Source organism: Lathyrus oleraceus, chromosome 5 (assembly GCF_024323335.1).
Source record: "Lathyrus oleraceus cultivar Zhongwan6 chromosome 5, CAAS_Psat_ZW6_1.0, whole genome shotgun sequence".
NCBI lineage: Eukaryota > Viridiplantae > Streptophyta > Magnoliopsida > Fabales > Fabaceae > Lathyrus > Lathyrus oleraceus.
In genome coordinates this window covers 582,115,633-582,138,074 of record NC_066583.1, presented here as the reverse complement: position 1 = coordinate 582,138,074, position 22,442 = coordinate 582,115,633, and the positions used below count along the sequence as shown (strand labels likewise).

Sequence of the window (22,442 nt, the reverse complement as noted above, 5' to 3'; positions counted from 1 at the left end):
AAATGATAATTAAAATTAATCTCAAATACATGATATATAATTAAAAACAATAAAAATAAATAACATCACATAATTAATCAAATTTAAATTTCATCATCTTCATGTCCAAAACGTTCCCAAATATATTCGACTAGATCTCCTTGAAGTTTACGATGAACTTGTTTTTCTTGAATACTTGCTCTTCTTTGTAGTCTTGTTGCAAGATTCGGATGAGGACCGCTAAATGTTTCAGTTGTTGAGTTATTGATATCCACATTATCATAAGAGTAATCAAAATTACCTCCATATGTATGTCGTTCATCTTCCACAATCATCTTGTGCAATATGATGCAGGCATATATGGTATGCTTGAGAGTGTCCATGTGCCAGGCACGCGCTGGACCACGTATAATTGCAAATCGAGATTGAAGCACTCCAAATGCTCGCTCCACATCTTTTCTAGCCGATTCTTGATGTTGAGCAAATAATTTTTTCTTTTCTCCCTGTGGCATTGAAATAGTCTTGACAAATGTAGCCCACTTGGGATATATACCATCTGCTAAATAATACCCCATATTATATGGTGTCCCATTGATTGTATATTGCACATTGGGAGCACGTCCTTCCAAAATATCGTTAAACACGTTGGATTGGTTTAGCACATTAATGTCATTGTTTGAACCTGCAATACCAAAAAAAGCATGTCAAATCCATAAGTCTTGTGATGCCACTGCTTCAAGCATGATTGTGGGCTTACCATGATCACCTCGACAAAATTGTCCTTTCCATGCAACAGGACAATTTTTCCATACCCAATGCATACAATCGATGGAACCCAACATACCTGGAAAGCCACATGACTCTCCCATTTGTAAAAGATGTTCAACATCAGTGTTGTTAGGCTTTCTCAAATACTCAGCGCCAAATACAACATTGACACCCCTAACAAATCTTTCTAAGCACTCAATTGAAGTGCTTTCACCGATTCGAACATATTCGTCTACAAGGTCAGCAGGAGACCCATACGCCAGCATACGAATAGCAGATGTACATTTCTGCAATGGTGAAAGACCCATTTTACCAGTTGCATCGACCCTCATTTGGAAATATTCATCATGATTTCCAAGGGCATCTACAATTCGAAGAAATACATGCCTATGCATTCTGAACTTTCTTCGAAATTGAACATCTGTGTATACTGGGTTTTCCGAGAAGTAGTCATTGAATAATCGATTGTGCCCTTCTTCACGACCTCGATCTACCGTTGTTCTTCTCTTTGGCCTAGAGGAACTTCCAGATCGACGTTCATTCTGAAGTTGTTCTTCTTCATCACTGTCGTCCATAAATTCTTCTTCAACCAACTCCCAAAATTCTTGATCGTAATTATCTGAATTGTCTGAATCCATTTAGTGAGTAAAGAATGAGAGAAAAATGAGAAGAATAAGATGAGAATGAGAGAACAATGACATAAGTGGTAGTATATATAATGGTTTGAATAACGACTAGTTTAAATAACGGCTAGTTTGAATAACGGCTAGTTTGAATAACGGCTAGTTTAAATTAAAGTGGTAGTTTGAATAACGACTAGTTTAAATTAAAGTGTTACTAATGACCATTTTACATAGGTGTTGATAAATTAAAGTGGTACTAATGACCATTTTACATAAGCGATACTAACTACATTCCATTTTTTTTTTCATCTTATTACAATATTTTTCATGAATATCTCGTTGACTATCGTTCATAGTAGAAGTGTCTTTCATCATCATTTGCACTACCCTTAATTCTAGCTCGTCCTCCTTAGCTTGCGCAAGTCTGTCCATTGTTATTGCTCTTTTATTCTTTGCATCTTGCGTTGCATTTGGAATTTCGGATGCCTTACCCTTCCTTTTTGCTGATTTTTGTCCCATTGGACGCTCCATTAGTGATGATGAGTTAAACTCATAACTTGAAGTTGTATCTGGGTTCTCCGATGATGCCCCACTAGCATAAGTCTTTGTTATTTTTGCAGAACTTCCAATCGATTCTTCGACGATGCGCCATTTAGCTTCATCTTTTAACAATCGCCATGCATACTCAAGATTGAATGTTGTACCTTGATCCTGAGCAAAAATAGCATGTGCATCTGCCATGACATCGGTCTCGGGTGTCCCACTTTTCTTTCCTTTAAGAGCAATTTTGTAACACCCAACAAATTTTTGAACCATGCCATTTATTCTATGCCATCGACATTTTAACTGTCCCCCTAACTTTTCCCGCAATTGCCCACGATATTGGTTATAACTAGCAGCAATTCTTAACCAAAAACTCTCAGCCTTTTGATCAACTCCCACAATTGGATCCTTTGAAACATCGAGCCATGATTGGATAAGTAGTATATCCTCTTCCCTTGTAAATTGCTCTCGAGATCTTTTTTTAACGACAACCCTTTCTTCTTTTTCAGTACCAACTTGAGTAGAAAATGGTGGGACTTGAGTAGAAAATGGTGGAACTTGAGTAGAGAATTCCATACTATTAGAATTCATTTGAGGTATAGGATACATATTTGGATTGTTTGGTGACGGAAGAAATATGGCGGGGTTTGTTGGCACCGGTGAAATTTGAGAATTTTGAGGATTAGGATTTTGATAATTTTGCATGTAATTGAAAAAAGCTTGTTGATAATGAAAATGATTAGGATCCATTTGGCCTAAACAATTGTAATTTGAAGTAAAAAGATAAAATTTTGAATTAAATATTTTGTAAAAAAAATGCTAATGAGAAAAAATTGTTGAAAAAAAATTAAAAATATAGGAATAAAATGATGAAATTGTGAGAGAGAAATTTCAAATTGAAGAGAAAATAAAAGTGAGAGAAATTTGTGTTGATAAATTTTTAGAAACCAAAATTATATTTATAATAAAAAATATGTTAAAATAAATAAATAAATAAAATAAATAGCCGTTGAACGGCTACTTTCTAAATAAAAAAATAGAAAAAAAGAAAGTAACCGTTGCATGCTGAAACACTGGCCTTGCATTGTTGGCGAACTCCATCCAATGAACAGTGAAAGAACTGCTTCCACTCTGGCAAACTGATTGAAAAACTACAGAACTGCTACCGTTGGAGATGCTCTAAGTGCATGTTTGGATTAATTTTTAGAAGTCTCAAAAGCACTTCTATTCTACTTGTAAATTGATTTTTTTTGTTTGGGTATTTTTTTAAACAATTATACTCCTTCAATGCAATTTTTAAAAAACTATAATTCTTAATTTTTGAGTTTAATAGAATGAGTTCTACTATTATATTTTATTTTGTTACAACTCCTTTTAATTTTTCTTTTTTATTTTATCAATTACTCTTTTCTTTTTTATTTATATTTATCATTTTGATAATTATACATTCAAAATCAATTTTGACAAAAAAAATTTATCAAAACAACATTAATCGATAATAATCACTTCTATATTACTATATTTAAACATAAATCAATTTTAATATACTCAATTCTACACAATTTAATTCTCTCAAAATCAATTATGTTCACCGCTAATTCAACATACACTAAATGAGTGCTTAGTTTGGCGTTTAAGCCTCTGAACTCACGTCTAGCCCTATTGTAGACGTGATTTTTTTCCAGAAGCTACAAAATGGAACTTCTACATAAATGTGGAAATTTAACGTGATTTTTGAGTTAACATGAAAAAAATGAAGCCAAACCAAATACACACTAAGGCAATAAAGGATTATGATTTCTTGTGCAAACCAAGTAAAATTTTGATTGCTCTAAATCTACCAAATTCATGCGGGAAAAAATGTAGCGGCCATCTAACATGTTATTTATAAGTTACTAGTAATTGTTACCATCATATGTTAGTAAAAATATATATGGATTAGCAAACCCTAACATTAGCCAAAGGTTTTTGGATTTTCTACAATCTCATGCATAACGAAGAAAATATCATCTTTCAAAGCATAACAAATGCACAAAGTCAGAGTGTCCACATTCCACTGTCAAAGCATTTTAAGAGTATGAACAAAATTTTGCATGGTGAACCAAAACAAGAACTTGAATTTTTTAGGTAGAACTTCCATATCAATGCCAAGAATGATTGAAATTTATGTGATGATTAACATGATTAGGCCAAACAAAAGTGTCTTATGTGTTATTGTTAAAGTTGAGATTCTTAAAACCATGCCATTAGTGTATACTTAAGACCATAAATGGATCTATTTATCTTGCAAACCAAAGATGTGTCAGAGTTAAGGAAGTCTGGTGGTTGTTGCATATACACCTCTTCTGCTAGTAAGTCATTTAAGAAAGCATTACTCACATCTAATTGAGTGATATGCCATTGTCTAGAGATAATTAGTGTCAAAATGATCCTTAAAGTAGCAAGGTTCACAACTGGAGAGAAGTTTTCTTGAAAGTCAAAGCCTTTGGCCACAAGTATGGCCTTATATTTGAGGATTGACCCATCGGGATTTTACTTAATCCTAAAAACTCATTTGCATCGTATTGCTCTTTGTAACATCCTGTATAATATACGTCTAGAATATACATTATTCATAGCATTAATTGGTACTGATCCAACATAAGTGTCTAACGGCATAATTATATACATGTCCATAATATAATATACAACATATGGCACATGCCATACATTGGTGTCTAAATAAAACTCTAAGAACTATGTATAATATTTACAATTGTACAAAATCCACATCGGAAGATCACAGTAAAAGCTTCCCTTGAAACATCAATGCATAACTCCTCTTGTATAATATAACCTGCAAACAACACCTTAAAAGCAACAACAATATTGGGGTGAGATAATAATCTTAGTGAGTTCTCCTATCCTATGCGTTCACTCAGCTCTATAGGGTTTCTAATTGATTATAACTCAAGTATTCATCTTCCGTTACTTTTGCATCACTCGCACCTTGTAACTTGGACTTGAGCAACTAGGGGATAATCGTAATGTATGGAAACATGTCACTTAAGTTTACATAACTCAATAAATCACTATTCGGATTCACGCAACATCAATCCCCAATCGGGCCTACGTCTAGACCAAGGCTTGGTTCACACGTGCCCGTATGATTTGACTTTCGCGGTGGATATCAGGTTCCCCTATGAGACTCGAACCCACTTTTAAAAATTACCACTTGTATGGGACTCGAACCCACTTTGAGTATCTTTCACCGTATGGGACTCTAACCCACTTAGGTGTCCAGCTTTCCCCCATGTCTAGTTGGGACTCAAACCCAATTGAGGCACGAATCATTGATGCCACATCCCCACTTAACGCTTCATCCACATATGTGAGTTGAGATAAATGACGTTTTCTCGTGAATGTTGATATGTAAAACTCCATTCAATGTGATGCAAACGCCCACTCCTCACTTCTTTTAGGCAGTAAGCAATGTTTTTTTCCGTCGATTGAGACAAATTAGTTTTTGCTAAAATCAACCAACAAACAAACATTTTCTACCCAGAACTATGTAGCCTTGAGTTCTCCATCGCACCCGGAGATACGTATGACCGAGATTCAAAGTCTCGTCAGGCACCCTGATAAAAATAAACCTTTTGTCATTTCTATTTTCTTTTAATAACTCGAGAAGTCTAATATTTTAAAGCTAACACTAATGCGTACAACTAACCACATGTTTCCTGTTGAGTACAACGGACGTGAGGGGTGCTAATACTTTTCCCTTGCGTAATCGACTCCCGAACCCTGATCTGGTTGCAACGACCAATATCATTGCTGTTTTTTAGGGGTTTTATCGATATTTTTTCTTTCCCTCTTTGGTAATAAATAAAGTTTGGTGGAGACCCTGTTCAGTCCATCCTGTGAGCGTGCGACTGCGCTTCGCGAGCATCATGTTCTCATTTTTCCGAGATACGACAAATGATGACTCTGTTGGGGAAAACTCCCTAAGTGAGTCAAGCCTAATTTGGTGTTTTGTGTGCGTATGTTTGTTTACTTGTGTGGCTTTTCTTTATTTTATTGTTTTTATCTTCATTATATATATATATATATATATATATATATATATATATATATATATATATATATATATATATATATATATATATATATATATATATATATATATATATATATATATATATATATATATATATATATATATATATATATATATATATATATATATATATATATATATATATATATACATATATATATATATTGTTGGCTTCCTTGGATTATTGGTACTTGGATACTCTGATTGCAAAAAACTTGTGGGAAAGACTCTCTACCTGAGTCTATAGTACAAACATGAGATAGGACGAGGTTGAGTAGTATTGGTATGCGAGATAAATTTCTCGTTGGGCCGATACGAGAACCTCACTTAGAGTAGATCCTTTTGAGAATGTTATCTGAATGTTGTTTGCTACCAGGTGAATGAGATAAGAAAAATAAGATGGGAAGAGAAAATAAGTTTAAAGTTAGTGTAATCTCCAAGGTTTCGAACCCTTGTGCCTACGTATGCTCATTCGTGCAATAAGGAAGTCAGAGCTCCATAGTTCAACTCACAGATGGAGTATTTGTCTGGTTGTTTTTACTGAACACTGTTGACGTCCGCGTTCTACAATCAACTTGCTTGTTGATAATGAGAAATCGTATCGTGTTTTTAGGCTTATTTCACATGTTATTCGTCTATGTTTTTATGTATTTTATCGTCTTTTACTTCCGTTTTATGTGTTTTGCAGTTGTTAGCCGATTTCATTGGAGATTTGGAAGCCTCGTGAAAAAGGAGCTAAAAAGGAGCAAAAGAGTTGGAATTGGTCATTCTAAATAGATGGTGTTCGCCATCTCCAATGTCAGCCACGTCACTTAAGCATTGAAGGAATGACGTTCGCCATTATCATGCAGAAGGAAGTTCTGCGCAGTGGGCAGTTTTTCCAGCAGTTTCTCAATCGCCACTCCCTCCACTAGGTCTGCACGTTCCAAGCAGTTGCCAAGGGTCTGAACTCTCTCTATATATGGTCATTTTTGGAGTGTTTGGCATCCATCGAATTCCCGCGGAAGCTCTGTCAAAAATTTTTCTTAGTTTTAGGCAGAAAATTACCTGTAAAGTGACAATAACTCACATCGAGGGATTGTCACACCTTTTAATTTCCGTATCGTTTGTACTTTGGATCAAGAACAAGTTTGCCGTCATTTTCAAGTTCAATTTAATTCAAGTTTCATTTTACGTAATTTCAGGGTTTTTTTACCGTTTTTAATATTTGTATGATTTACCGCTTTTCATTACTTGCATGTCGTGTTATTCTCAGTTTTAAATGCTTTAATCATGTTTTTTTCAATTAATATCATCCCTTGCTAAATTATCTTGAGTCCGACATATGAGGATTGTCGTAACCGACAAGACTCGGTAGAAATAATAGGCGCAATTATATAATTTAATTATGTTCTGGCTTTAGTTTCCAAATGTATTTTTTATTGTTTTGGCATGAGAGTGAAGAACAAATCAAGGTTCAGTCTGATAACGCGAGAGTGTGAGGAAGGAACCAGATAGTGGAAATTAGACATCGATCCTAAAAACAGCGAGAGCGCGTTAGACATCGTTTAGGGTCTCATTTACTTTCAAAATACGCTTTCTAATTAGAACGGGTGAGCGAGAGAAAAATCTTGTGGTTATGAGGTGTGGTCTTTGTCGATAGCGGGAGAGTGTGAGACGGGACCTTTAAGTCGATATTTTCTACATAACGTAATAGAGTCGTATTTAGTGCCCGAGTTCTACCTAAGCCCTTAGGAACACGGAATCCATATTTCGGGCTCGTTTTATCATAACTTTTTAACCTTTAGAAATTAGTATCTTTATTCCCGTTCATAACCTTATAACCTTTAGCCTTAGCTTTGTACTGCAACGATAGATAACATTAGTTTGACTATTAGTCTATGTGGGTTCGATAATATTTTAAAATTACACGATAGACTGTGCACTTGCAGTCATCATCCGACAGACACGTTTGGACGCGATCAAGTTTTTGGCGCCGCTGTCGGGGACTAATTTAGTCAATATTATGATTCCTTTATTGCGCAGTATAGACTAAGGCAACAAATTTTCTTTTTTCTTTGTTGATTGTATGCCAAACACTCGCTCTCAGAGCAAGGAGTTAGAGCAACCAATTGACGATATCGAGCGTTATCTTAATTTAAGACGCTGAATCAACAGATTTCGTATTAAATACGATCTTCCAGATCCTATTATCCCAATTTTAGAACCAGAACCGATTATGGCCGAAAGATCACAAAACCGTTTGTTGAAGTATTATGTTGTTCCATCGCAAGCAGAACCACATAACAGCATTGCTACCCCTGCCATCAATCGAAACGATTTCGAGTTGAAACCTTCGTTGTTATCAGTCGTTCAACAAAACCAATTTTCAGGTAGTCCTACAGACGATCCTAACTTACATTTGTCAGTGTTTCTGCAGTACAGAGACATAGTGAAAGCAAATGATGTTAGTCAAGAAGCGATTAGACTGCGTATTTTCCCTTTTTCCTTAAAAGATAGAGTTTGAGCTTGACTCCAATCTCTACCTTCAAACTTTGTAACCATATGGAACGAGTTGAAGAAAGTCTTCTTAGTCCGATATTTTCCACCAAGCAAAACAGTTATGCTAAGAGCTCAAATCAACTGATTTAAGCAAAAAGACAATGAATCTCTTTTCGACGCTTGGGAAAGATACAAGGACATGATGTGACTTTGTCCACACCATGGACTTGAAGAATGATTGATTATCCATATTTTCTACAATGGTCTGTTGTATAACACTAAGATGAATTTAAGTGATGCCGCTGGCGGTACTCTAATGGACAAGTCGTATGACGAAGCTTATGAACTCATAGAGAACATGGCTCAAAATCATTTCCAATGGGGAGGTGAACGTGCTGTTGTAGAAAAACCAACTCGGAAAGGCATAATGTACGAAGTTAATGGCATATACCGCGCCAATGTTAAAGTGGATGCGCTTACTCAAAAGATTGAAAGCTTAACACCGATAGCTATCGTAGCTGCTATAACACCAAACTGTGAATTATGTGGAACCGCTGGACACATCAATGTTGATTGTCAGTTATTGGATGGTGTTCCCACTAACCAAATAAATTATGCTCAAGGAAACCTATATTCAAACACTTACAATCCTGGCTGGAGAAACCATCCAAACTTTTCATATAAAACTAATAATGCTTTGTTTCCACAGAACCCAACACCTGTTATTCCACGTGGCTATCAAAAAGGAGCCCCAGTTGCTCCACAAGCACCTAGAAAGACAAATTTGAAGATCATGATGGAAAATTCTATGAATGCACAAGCTCAACAAAACAAAGAATTTGCAAATCAAAATGCTCATACGAGTAAACTGATGAGACAATTGTCAAATAAGTTTGATGCTATGGCTACCCATAACAAAATGTTAGAAACCTAAAATGTTCCTTTGAAATTAGACGTAAACTTCCATCCAAGAGTTGGATCATTTGGCAAAGATGGGGGAGTTGCACTAATAGCTATCCCCAAAAATTATGTGTCCATACAACATATTGTACAAATTTTAAGTTTCATTGCAAACTCAAGTAAGAACTTGTTTTTTTTCACCCCATGTATTTTAAAAACTGCTCCCGTTTTAATGTATCCTTAATGACAGAAAGAGTTACTAAATAGTTGTAATAAAGTTCCCTGACACATTCTTTTGAAATCATTCCAAAGCAATTTAGAGTTCATTGCAAAACAATCATTCACCCAATGCCATTTTCCTTACAAATATTAGTACACATTACTTTTTTTTTAAATACAATCAAATGATTATTATGAACTATTACCAAAAATTGGCAGAGAAATGTAGGTGATTGTTTAATGAAAAATGTTGCAATAATATCTTTATCAAACGTTGAATTTAAGTAGCAAAACTAAACTATGTTATTTGGTCATTTTCTTTCCAACCAAGCTTAGAAAAGAATGTGAAATATAAAATATACCAAAGTTAAGTGATTTTTTTAATAGAACTTGACGTGAAATATCATACAAGAATACAAGATAGTGATTTATTTGATTTGGATATCAATTGAAAAGTAAAAGTTCCATGGTTTATTTTATCGAACTCAGTCTCTCGTCATTCAGTAGCCTTTCCTTTTCGTCTGCTACTGCTGCCAGTTTCCAACAGGTAACAAACCATAGAATCAACATCGTCCCCAAAAATGCTGTAAGCCTCGATAGCTTTTAGGTAACTAAATCCCATCGATAGTAAGATATGCATGCTGCTGCTAAGACTAGACTCTTTCCCGTGTTCCATCTTGGGATCACTACCTGACGATCCTGCAACTCCAAATTAGCTTCTTCAGTACAAATTTCAAATACAACAGTATGGGCAATAGAGAACTGCAATACAGCTTTTAAAGCAAATTGGTTATAGAATTTCAATACAGCTTTTAAAGCAAATAAACCAATTCGTACGAGGAGATACTAACTTGCTCCAGAAGAAGATGGCTCAGCAGTTGATGTAGACGATTCTCGATGGCCATGTTGATGCTTTAATGTACCACCAGCAAGATATTCAGCTCGAGACGCTTCCATTACAGAGCGTTCAATTTCCTTCTCTGTGAGCTCAAGATCAGAGTAAAACCTCCCCTCAGCTAATAGTGCCTGTCAGAAGAAAGTTGTAAAAACCAAGGTCATCAGCCTACAATATGAAGAACAAAAAAAGTGCACAATGTTAAAAATTATAAGTCGAGATGCTTGCATTATCAATTTGTTGATCTTGCTGAGCTTTAATAGCAGCTTTGACTTGATCTTTGTCAGCGTTTGTCTGCATAGTAAATGAAAATGTACATCAACCAATTTTCAATCAATTTCAGTTCAATGTACGATGACGAGACAGTTCCAAGTTCAAGGCCCTGTCATTGGAGCTCCTACAATACTCAGTTTTCTAGAAAAATTTAATGAATAATTCAATTTTTTTAGGTTTTTAAAATGGAAGATAGCATGTATTATTCATAGTTCCTTCATAAAGTAAACTAGAAAGAAAAAAGAATGCTGCAATGTATTACAATGATAGTAAAGTACCCACCCCACGAAGAGAGCTGAAACCAAGTCCTTCACCAGTTGTTGGACGACGTGGGTCAACAAGGGAGTTGTAATGGTTACCATAATGAAAACTCAGGCGTACTGGTGGTGAATCAGTGTCATAGCTTCCATGAAATGTATTGATAGGCTCTGCATCAATAAGTTATGGTATTAAATAAAATGGTAGATGACTTACAACTATAAATGAAGATCAGCTCTACCTGTGGAGTAGGAGTATATATGAATAGGTCTATTATACATTTCAGACATGGCTTGGATCTCAACATTGTTGCCATAAACCTGCCAACAAGGGTAACATATTTACACCAATTCAGAAAGTTAAAAAGTACACCATCTATCAACAAACTAAAACAGCTAGTGGTGTTATAAGTTGAATATAATCATGACTAAAATTCAAGTGATTCCTCATTTTAAAGGGAAAAAGTAAACTTTCACTACTTAATCAATAAGAAAATCAAGGGAGTAAAATCCAGAAAATACATAGTTGTAATGCATTTGCATACTATAGTAAAGTAATAGTAAGAATCAATTTATTTATCATAAGTTGTTGAGATCTCTCATAATTTGATTTATAAAGGGAATACTCACTAAAGAAGAGGTAAATTCATAGTGAATTTGAGACATTTAAGACCATGTGTAAGCTTGTAACATATCCCATTGTTCATTGGTTGTACACAATGATTGTAACTTCATTAAAAACATGTAAGGTTTTTATCATATTAAATAGGCTATAGACATACCTTTCTGACGCATTTATCCAAAAAAAAAACAGACAACACTAATATGTAATATGTACACACTACACTGTAACTTCATGGTTGAAAAGTAAGAACTAAGCATACTTCATTAATTAACAAAAGACTCTAACGCGGCTCATTTATGCAACAGATACACAGCCAAACAAACTATTAATGCATTTAAAATTTTACTAAGCACACCCACAGCCAAACATACTTTTCTAAGGGAAACTTGTACCAGCTGTCAGTGAGTAAAACTAACAGCTACTGCACCTAAATTAAACCAAAGATCCATGCCTATAACTCCACCAATTCTATTGACTATTTGATCATAGCAAGAATGCAAATAATTCCCTTAATCACAAGATCTAACTGCCTAACCTAGACATTGATGAAAGGATTGCAAAGCTAAAGAAAAATAAACTTATCTGAACATCTTAAAAAGAGTGAAGCAATAAGATTTTGGTACAATGTAACTAGCAGGAAAAAAGAAATATCTGAATAAAGATTGATGAAGGAAAAGTAGAGAGAAAATGAAGACCTAATCACGAATCACAATCTAGATAGTTTGACAAAACCAATATGGTTTATATGAAAATAGGGTTGGGAGAAAGAAACAATCAGAGCCCACATCTGGATTATTTGACATGTTAAAGTGCTCGATTGTGCATGTGCAGTTTCAACTACTGATTGCATTGATCAATCCTGTAAGTTCAATAGTACAGCTTTCAAAACATTTGTGGAAATGGTATAAATGAAATTGCTAGAAGGGAACAATCACAAACATCTGAATCAATTGGCCAGTTTAATGTGTGTATGTGCTTTTTCAACTATTAATTGCATTAATCACTACCACAAGTACAAAAGTACAGCTTTCAAAACATTTGTGGAGATTCAACCTAAATATTAAGGAATTTATTTGAAAAATAATACATGCAAGGGAAATTTTGGCATGTTTATTTTAAAATCCTAAAGGTTAAAATGTCATAAAAGTCAAAGAAGAAACCCAAATCATGCTGCAACATGCCTTATCTCTTCTCTTCCTCTTACAGTATGAGGAGAAACCTTCTGTTATAAATTGAGAAAAGTGATCCCTCTCCCGCTCCTGAAGACATAAAATCAGTATAAGTGACGAGGTTTGTTTGATTAACAGGAAGTATCCTAATAGAATTAGAAAGAATGAATGAAAAGCAAGACCAGGAAAATAAGATGCAGTGCAACATATACAGGAGTTTAACCAGAATGGGCAAATCTAATGAGTTGGCCCAGATAATATAATTTTTTGTTAGAACATTACTTCCTTCATACCAGTATTTGAAAGACACATCCAGGAAGTTGAATTTATACTGCTAAAATTACACTTAAACACAGATGGTAAAAGAGTCAACCATAGAATGATAGGAAGTTAGTTTGATTCACAGATGCAATATTTTAATAGAATAAGAAAGAACGAATCAAAAGCAAGACCGGAAGGAAAAAGGGCCAACCAAGCAAAAAGGAGAAAATATGATGTAATGCAATAAATCAAGTGCAGAACAATATTATTTTGAAAGAAAACTAGTTCCTTCAATTCATATGCTGGCTTATGTTCAATATGCTTCTACAAGTGCAGAATACTCTTAGATGTTAAAGTTCAGAAGTTCCCCTTCTTCAACATAGTTCATGTTTCAATTACTTCTGATAAGAATATATTAGTCCTTCAAACTTATTCCTTGCTTATTTACATCTTAGAAGATAAAAACAGATCCATTCACCAACTTATTCTCAAAACCCTAACATAATTTTTGATTTTGTAAATAATCAGAAAGTCCCAGGCATTCCATCATGCCAATACTGAATAAAACTTAGATGCATTTAAAACCTTCAGTAAGAATCCCTAAACCTAAAATGAAACCTTCTTAAATCCCTTACCGTAATTGCAAAAAATAGTTTTAAAACCACAACCATAGTGGCAGACTGACACTGGCAGTGTTCCTAACTCTGTAGAATGCACTAATTAATTTGAAAAATTAATTATATACAACCACAAAACCCATGAACCTTGATGAAATGAGACCTCCTTTTAGGAGAATAACATTAAACCCATGAACAATACAGCATTAAGTCATACACTTGATTGGAAGCTGACCTAACAAGAACTAAGAACAATATTATTTTTACAACAACGTGGAGACATGGATACTGAGGTAAAAATACATTTAGCAGAATATAAACATACCATAGAATCTATTATTGAAAAAACAAACATACCATGTAATCTATGCTCATCTGCCTAACCAAATCATACAGTTCTGAGTCCCCATACACTTGGTCTGCAACAGCACGAAAAAGGCAGTTGCCATCTGCTGTCATTCTTTTTACTTCATAGCCTTTAACCCTTTTAATATCAATTTCAAACTGCCGCTCCCTTTCCTGACATGGATGCCAATACCATTTTGATAAGTGATAATATTTCAGTGAAGGCCGTGAATCAACCTTCTAATTAACTAATATATAAGTATGCAGTAGTGGAAACCTAACATATGCATTCTAACATAGGAAACCTAACAAAATGGCTCTTTCAAAACTAGTCCAAAATGATGGAAGTGGGATTGGGCATTTAGCCATACCTAGAATTTAGAAAGATCGAAGTGATAAGGTAATATCACTAACGTCTAAATGAAGAATCCCAGTTAAAAAGTGTAGGATAATTTATCAAAGTTAAACATTACTTCATCACCATGGTTCTTCTCTTGTAGCATGAAGAGAGCGACCAAATTATCCACATTATTCCTACCTAAGTATTTCCTTAGAATACACCCTAGAATATTATGTCCTAAAAGAATGGCGAACTATGAAATGAAGCTCAATAGAACATACAACAGTTAATTATTTAATTACTCGCTGAGACTCATTAACTTACTGCATCAGCATAAGAGGACACATAGCATGGATTCTGTTCATCAGCACTATTATACCCCTCACTTTCACTATGAGCCTTGGGAGATGAAGGCCGAGACCCAGCAGGGGAAGACCTAGCTGAAACAACAGGCCACACAGTTGTTCTCCTTGGTGATCCTGCATTAACAGCATTAGGAGACCCTGATGCACTTCTTCTTGAAGTTAAGTTAGTTGCGGAAGGCTTTGGAGGTGGAACAGGTGGAGGTGGAGGATGTGAACTACCACCACCAACATTAACAGGATTATCCTCACACAAGCCTTCGTTCTCTATCGGTTGTCTTTCTCCAGTCAACCCTCTGATTGATTCTTGAGAACCCTCAACCTCTTCTTTAACCTCTTTCCCGGGAAGATCAGCCAACACTTCCATGCCTAAAGGTGAATCACTCTCCTCCAAACGAAGACTTTCCATAAAAAGCTCATCACTCTTTGTCCTGTTACTTGTCCCAGCATACTCCAAAATCTCATCACCAACAGTCAGTTTATGTTGCTCCTCTACACTTTCCTCATCCTTAGCAGCCGATTGAACCTGTGCTCCCTGCTCCGGCCGGGCGACGGAAGAAGACCCAGCACGGCTATGGTTAGGGTTCTGATTAGGGTTGTTAGAGTTAGGATTAGGGTTCTGAGAAGTACCACCAGCGGAGGAACCACGCTGAACATAGATGCGAGTCATGGTAAACTAGTATCCCGAACAAGCCACCAAAAACGATGGCGTATTAAGCACCTTAGTGATCTAAAACCCTAAACCAAAACAGCTTATCACGTGTCCTTGCCCTGGGCGCAGTGATGCCAATGCCTTTGCTGAACGATTTCTTCAGATCCTCGCAACAAAACGATCTCTGCATTCCCCTAATAATTCTCATCAGACCCAAACCCTTCAACTTTAAACAACAAAACCTTCTTTGAGATGTCGAATTTACCGAGTTTTTCACCACCGCCGATTAAGCTTCCTCCTCCGCAACCGCCACCTGCACCAAACGCCATCATCATTTCTTTTTTAATCAAAATTAAAAATATATAATATTTCTAATCGTCGAAGATTAACACATCAACAAAAATCAATTTCTATTTATAACAATAAAATTAATCACACGCAGAAAAATCAAATCGCAGAGATTTAACACGAGAGGGATACAAATGGGGGACGAGTTAAACCTGTCAGAATCGAAAGAGATTAATGGAAGAAAATTTAGGGTTTTGTTCGTGAGGAAGGGAAAGAAAAGTGAGAGTGGAAGGTTAGAATGTTGAGAGAGAAAGAAATAGAAAGAAGAAGTTGCTAGCGATTTTAACGGTGGAAGGAAAAGAGAGTGGCACGTGATCTAGAGTCTACCAAACGACACGTGGTTAGTTCGTACAGTTAATAGCACGTGCCACTTTAGTCAGATGGTACATGATGATGGATGGATGGTATTTAATGTTCAGAGTGACTGACATGGCAATTCATACTTCGGTTTTGGTTTTTGAACCGGTGGATTGAGTACGGTGGAAGATAGTTGACCGTCGCTCCAAGATGACACCATCTTAATCGGGGGTTTAAAATCAATCGGTCAAATAGAAAATCGTAAATCAAATTAAATCAAATTAAAATCACAAAAAATTATATTTGGTTCAGATGTGTTTTGATTATTTTTTAACAAAATTGTATGGTTCGATTTATTTTGCAATTTGTATTTTGCTAATCGAATCAAACAGAACCAAATTGCATTACATTACAACTCAAACATCACTTGTTTCACATTTAATCCAAAATTCAAATCTATTACTATGTCTTGATTTTACGATTACGAATAATTTTCTCTTACTCACAATTAGGATTTTAATTTTAGCCTTCTCAAATCTTTGGTAGGAGTAGTATCATATTTTCTTCTCATCTTATTTGTCATGTATATCTCGTCCCTTATACTCTAATCTCTTATCTCTTATGTTCTTTCTTTTTCATCTTCTCATTTTTATGCTATTGTTGTCTATTTCAATTACTTTTTTAACGCACATTTATTTTTTAACTTCGCATCTCTTTTGTTCTTTCTTTTTCGTCTTCTCTACTCTCTCATTTCCTCTGTTTTTTTTTTATTTTATTATAATATTTTTGATATTGTTCTATACTATTATTTTATATTTTTTATTCCACTTTTGTCTAATTTGATTTTTGTATATTGAATTGAAAGTTTTTGTTCAAATATGGTGAATTTTATTGTTATTTGGTAATGTATGAATGATAAAACACAAGTTATGTTTTCTCTATATGTGTATGTATGGCTAAATAAAAATATTGTAAAAATTGAACCAATTGAATCAACCCAAACCACATTGATTTTGTTTGGTTTGATTTTATTTTTAAAAGTCAAGAGAACCAAATCGAACCGCACATTTTTTTCTCTTGCGGTTCGATTACTTTTACCGTCAAAACCATTCAAATCGCACCGCGAACACCCTTAATCTTAATACAATGATTATAAAACAATATTTTCACTCTTAGGTGTTTAGTTATTTATTCTATACTATAAAATAGTGTGTAGAAAAATGAAAAATAGAGATAGCGCACAAGGGTTCAAATAGAGTGAGTTCGAAATGGAGAAGAAAAATAGGGTCATATCACATTAAGACTGAGATATTTATACATGTTTAAGATGGAATAACAATATGTTATGTAAACAACTTACCAGAATACGTTAACGAGAAAGAGGTTGAGAGAAAGTTTGCGAGATGGGAAAAAGTGGTATATGTGTACATTGCACAAAAAAAAATTGATGGGGAAGATTCTTTGGATTCGTAAGATATATATGGGTAGACGACCAGGCATTACTATAGAGCCATCTCAAAGATATACATGGTTTGGGACTTGTAAGCCATGGGTGAATATATCAAAAATTGCAAGAAAGACATCATATGAAGTTGGCATCACGAACACAAGGCAAATAGAGTTACATTCAAGCCTTCAGGTGGAGCAAGTTAGTAGAGAAATCGAAACAAAGCGTAAAGCCGACTGATTTTAATGCATTAGAAGGGAGGAAAAATCATATGCAAAGATAACTACAAATAACATAGGATATCAAACAAAGTGGAATCTGTTATTTGGAGACAAAAAGAGCACAAGAGGCATCAAAATAAAGAGACGCGAGGAAGAGTTAGTTTATCATTAGCGGTATGTGAGGAAGAAATGTCTTGGGCTAAAAAGACTATTTGGGGTGTGCAGTTGACATTTAATTTTTACAACAAAAATTGATAAATAAATAAATGTATTGTCACTGTGAAAGTCATTCCAATGGGGGAGAAAAGGTTTTTCTAAAGATAGATGAAGATAGGGATTTTAGAGAATTAGTGAAGGACTCAAACTTGTTTTTTAACAAATGGTTAAGCATAGATAGAGCATGGGAAACCAGAGATGTAACATCAACGAGATATATTTGGTGCAGAATATATGGAGCTTCATTGCATGTGTGGATGAAAAAAGTATTCTCAATATTAACTACATATTTTGGAAGATTTCCATAAGATATTACTGATCTACCACTAGAGAGAGAAGTTGAGTTTTTATTGATCTAGTGTCGGGCACCAGACTTGTATCAATGGAGCCTTATAGAATGTCTCCAGCAGAATTGAATGGATTAAAGAAACAATTAGAAGACTTGCTTGAGAAGAAATTTATCAGATCAAGTGTATCTCCTTGGGGAGCTCCAGTGTTATTAGTTAAGAAGAAGGATGGCAATATGAGATCGTGCGTCGACTATCGTCGGCTGAACAAAGTCATTATTATAAAAAAATACTCTCTTCCTATAATTAATGATCTTATGGACCGACTGGTTGGAGCATGTGTTTTCAGCAAGATAGATTTAAGATTGTGATATCACCAGATTCGAGTGAAAGATAAATATATCTCGAAGACTGCTTTTAGAACTCAGTACAATCATTATGAATACTCAGTGATGCCATTCGGAGTTTCTAATTCCCCCAATGTGTTTATGGAATATATGAACAGAACTTTCCATCCTTACCTGGATAAGTTTGTTGTGGTTTTTATCGATAACATCCTAATATATTCCAAGTCACAAGAGGATCATGCAGAGCATCTCCGTATTATGCTTTAAGTTCTAAAAGAGAAACAATTGTTTGCCAAGTTGTATAAATGTGAATTTTTGTTACATGAAGTTAGTTTCCTAGGTCATGTAATTTTCAGTGGTGGTATATTGGTGAATCCTTCGAAAGTAGATGTAGTATTACAGTGGAAAGCTCCAAAGACATTTACGGAGATCAGAAGTTTTCTTGGACTAGCCGATTATTACAGGAGATTCATCGAGGGTTTTTCCAAGCTAGATTTACCTTTGACTCAATTGACCCGAAAAGTCCCCGAGAAGCTTTTCTCGCGAGGGTTGGTACGAAGATCTCACCCAGAATAGACTCATTTGATGAAGTTGTCAACCAATATGCTTATTTTGTAAGCGATAAACAGTCAAATGAATCAATGACTACGGGGTTCCTGTCTAAAACCCTATATCATACCCGACGAGATCCCTAGTATGGAAAGCAATTAGTGTTATCATCCATTTGTACCTCGAACTTTTGAATCCATATGCTTGAATTTCATTCGCTTATGCATGCATGCACTCATGCATCATAAAATCTTCAAATATAATATTCATGCATCATTCTGCATATCATCAGACAAAAGCCAAAAAACTTACCATTTGGCCCTTCTGTCCATAATCATCCACAGTCAAGCTGACTTCCCGGTATTCCCACAACACCTAAAGCAACCAAAGATTGCTCATGGATCAATTGGAGCAGAACTAAGCTGCATTGAGTGAGGAGGTGACCCATGTGCGTGCCCATATGGGACAACTGATGGAAGCCATTCAAGTTGTGGCAAGAGGTCAAGAAGTTATAGCTAGGAGCCAAGAAGAACTTCAACAAGTTTCTCTAAGGACTAATTCTGAAAATCCTCTTGTACCACCTTTGGTGAATATTCTAGTGCATATCCCTATTGGTGCTCATCCACCTCTTGAAGGAGGCCCGTCGAATCAAAATTACGTGCCTGCAGTAAACCCTCATATCCTGGGAAGAGTGACAATTGATGATCATCATGATATCTTCTATGATGCCCTTGGATCACTAATTATTGAGATGGAGATGAAATTTTGTGTTCTGGAGGACAGGATGAAAGCTCTCCAAGGACATGATACCTTTGGGTTAGATGTTGCCAATATGTGCCTAGTGTCAGACGTGAAAATTCCTCATAAGTTCAAGGTTTCAAACTTTGAAAAATACAAAGGAGTCACCTGTCCGAAGACCTACATCCAAGCTTTTTGCAGAAAGATGGCCTCTTATTCTGGTGATGAAAAACTCTTAATGCATTTTTTTCAAGATAGCCTGAGTAGAGCTTCACTTGAGTGGTTTATACAGCTTGAGCGCACACATATCCGAACTTGGAGGGAACTCGTTAAAACCTTCTTAAAGCATTATCAGTATAATTCAGATATGGCGCCAAATTGGACTCAGCTCTAAAACCTTGTCCAGAAAATTGATGAATCATTCAAAGAGTACGTCCAGCGATAGAGAGAGCTGACTGCTAGAGTCCAACCTCCTCTTCTTAAAAAGGAGATTGTCGACATGTTCATGGGCATCCTCCATGGTTTTTCAGATCTAGTAGTTGTCGGTGAGCGAATTGAGAACTACTTGAAGATTGACAAAATCCAAGATACAACAATTATGGTTAATGGAGCGAAGAAATCCCAGTATGAATTCCCAAAGTAGAAGGAATGGGAGACCCATGCTGCCACGACAACCAAAGGGGAAGTTGAGACCTACTACATGACATACTATCAGGTGGTAGCAGTAACACCTAACCCGTATCAGCAGTCAACATGTGTTATTCCTACTAGTCCTCCACCATTGCAGTATCAACAACCCTACACTCTGCAACGACAGAATCCTTATCAGCAGGGGTAGTAGAAACCGAGGAAGCTAGAGAGAAGGATAAATTTGATCCTTATGTCGTACAATCAACTGCTTGCTAACTTGCTTCAAGACTCTTTGGTGCAATATAAAGAGTTAGGACCTCCCCTAACACCTTTTCCTCAAGGCTATAATGCCAATGCTAGGTCTGAGTTCCATTCTGGAGCACCTGGGCATACTTTTGAGACCTGCAGAGTGTAACACCCCAAAATTTGCCCTCCTTATTCACGCATTCATTTTTAGGTCATTTAACATTAGATACATTGCATTTCATCATGTCAATCGGGATTAGCTCCAAGAAGCTTGAACATCATCCAGGACACTTTGTGGGTTATATTTAGATGATCAGTCAACACAAGGGAAAGACTTGAGTTACTTCCAACAGGGGTCTATTCGCCAGTCAAAACGTTAATCTTGAAGGAGCAAAGGTTTGTTCATGAGCTGTCATGCTCGCTAGGCGAAGCCCGCGTGTTTTGAAAAAAAAAACGAAAAACAAAAAACGAAAAACGAAAAAAAAAAATTAAATAAATAAATAAATAAAAGAAAATCTTGGACTTTGACCTCTCTCATTTGAGCCCACAGGTCCACAAAAATCAGGTTATAAATTCAGAGTTTCAGTGAAACAAAATTCCATTCTATTCCTATTACCTTGGCTGGGAAAAAGATAGTGAGAGAAGAGCTAACAGAGTTCAGAGCAACCTCCAGAGACTGAAGGGAACTCATCTGCAAAGAACCAATTCCCTCTCATATAAACCCTAAGAGTGCTTTGCAAACCCAACCGTGTCATTCAATTTCAATTGATCCTCCCCAATCAGGTATGCCCTATTTCCACTACTTTCAACCTGAAATTTTTGATACCCTTTTAATGCATTTGTTTGACAAGAGGTTTAGGCCTCCTACCTTTGGTTGCTTTTTGTGAGCTTTTTGTGAATTTTAATGGCATGATTCATGTGGTTACATTTTGATTTGGGGGTAACCCTTGATTACCCTATCTTGTTACTCTAACCCTTTTGTTGAGTTTTTGTGAAGGCTCACATGACTTTTGCAGGGATAGCTCGCTGGATATTCCACTTTGCTCGTGGGACACCATTTGGGAGATTTATTCTGATTGCCTTGTTGGCTCATTTACTTTATACATGTTTGTTTTGTATGTGTTCGTATCCCCACAGGTAGCGTGGTTCCTTCGTCGAGGACTGCCTTTTTGCATAGGCATCCCTAACCCTACAAACCCATTGATTTTTCTTCTCCTAACACGTTTACTCCTTCTACTACAGGTGAGTAAGTCTCCAAAGGTCGAGCATCTGGTAGATTGCGTAGTGACGTCGTTCGTCCAAAACCCAATCCATAACCCCGTAGTTAGCCGAACTACGTTTTGCTCTGATTCTCAGGTCAGATGAGATACGTAGGCATAAGACGCGATGTCTTAGCGAGCACACACCCCCCTAACCCCTAGGTCAGCCGAGCTACGAAGACTCTGATTCTCATATTCAGATGAGATACGTATGCAGTGGATGCGACATCCGTGCGAGTCATTTTCTTTTGACCCCTTTTTTTAGTAAATAACACATTAGATAAACCCACACCCTTTAGACAAGAACTACAAAAGTGGATCCCATAGAGTACTACGGATGCGTAGGGGTGCTAATACCTTCCCTTCGCATAATCGACTCCCGAACCCAAGATTTGGTTGCGAGACCCTGTCTTGTCCTTTCCTTTTTCCAGGTTTACTTCGAGCGTTTCCTT

At 35.9% G+C, this 22,442-nt stretch overlaps 2 protein-coding genes, 1 non-coding gene and 1 pseudogene across 4 annotated transcripts; all 4 read right to left on the bottom strand.

Moving 5' to 3' along the window:
• Positions 1 to 83: 83 nt before the first annotated feature.
• Positions 84 to 1,385, bottom strand: LOC127082219 (uncharacterized; annotated as a pseudogene).
• Positions 1,386 to 1,652: 267 nt separating this feature from the next.
• LOC127082218 (glutathione S-transferase T3) lies at positions 1,653 to 2,663 on the bottom strand. Its single transcript, XM_051022463.1, has one exon. It carries the CDS (start codon positions 2,661 to 2,663, stop codon positions 1,653 to 1,655), a length of 1,011 nt encoding a protein of 336 aa, XP_050878420.1.
• Positions 2,664 to 8,611: 5,948 nt separating this feature from the next.
• On the bottom strand, positions 8,612 to 8,718 carry LOC127089556 (small nucleolar RNA R71). Its single transcript, XR_007791135.1, has one exon. It is a non-coding gene; the product is annotated as a small nucleolar RNA R71 (small nucleolar RNA).
• A 1,248-nt stretch (positions 8,719 to 9,966) lies between these two features.
• LOC127086650 (OVARIAN TUMOR DOMAIN-containing deubiquitinating enzyme 6) lies at positions 9,967 to 16,056 on the bottom strand. Of its 2 annotated transcripts, XM_051027444.1 has the most exons (10): positions 15,906 to 16,054; positions 15,671 to 15,718; positions 14,716 to 15,589; positions 14,064 to 14,225; positions 12,841 to 12,918; positions 11,277 to 11,355; positions 11,060 to 11,205; positions 10,733 to 10,798; positions 10,461 to 10,635; positions 9,967 to 10,308 (listed from the first exon to the last, which is right to left on the bottom strand). In XM_051027444.1, the coding sequence occupies exons 3-10, from the start codon at positions 15,421 to 15,423 to the stop codon at positions 10,106 to 10,108; spliced, it is 1,617 nt and encodes a 538-aa protein (XP_050883401.1). In that variant the 5' UTR covers positions 15,424 to 15,589; positions 15,671 to 15,718; positions 15,906 to 16,054; the 3' UTR covers positions 9,967 to 10,105. The 2 variants fall into 2 exon arrangements, with proteins under 2 accessions (XP_050883401.1, XP_050883402.1); XM_051027445.1 differs by having other exon boundaries at positions 10,162 to 10,308; positions 10,447 to 10,635; positions 14,716 to 15,718; positions 15,906 to 16,056.
• Positions 16,057 to 22,442: the final 6,386 nt, after the last annotated feature.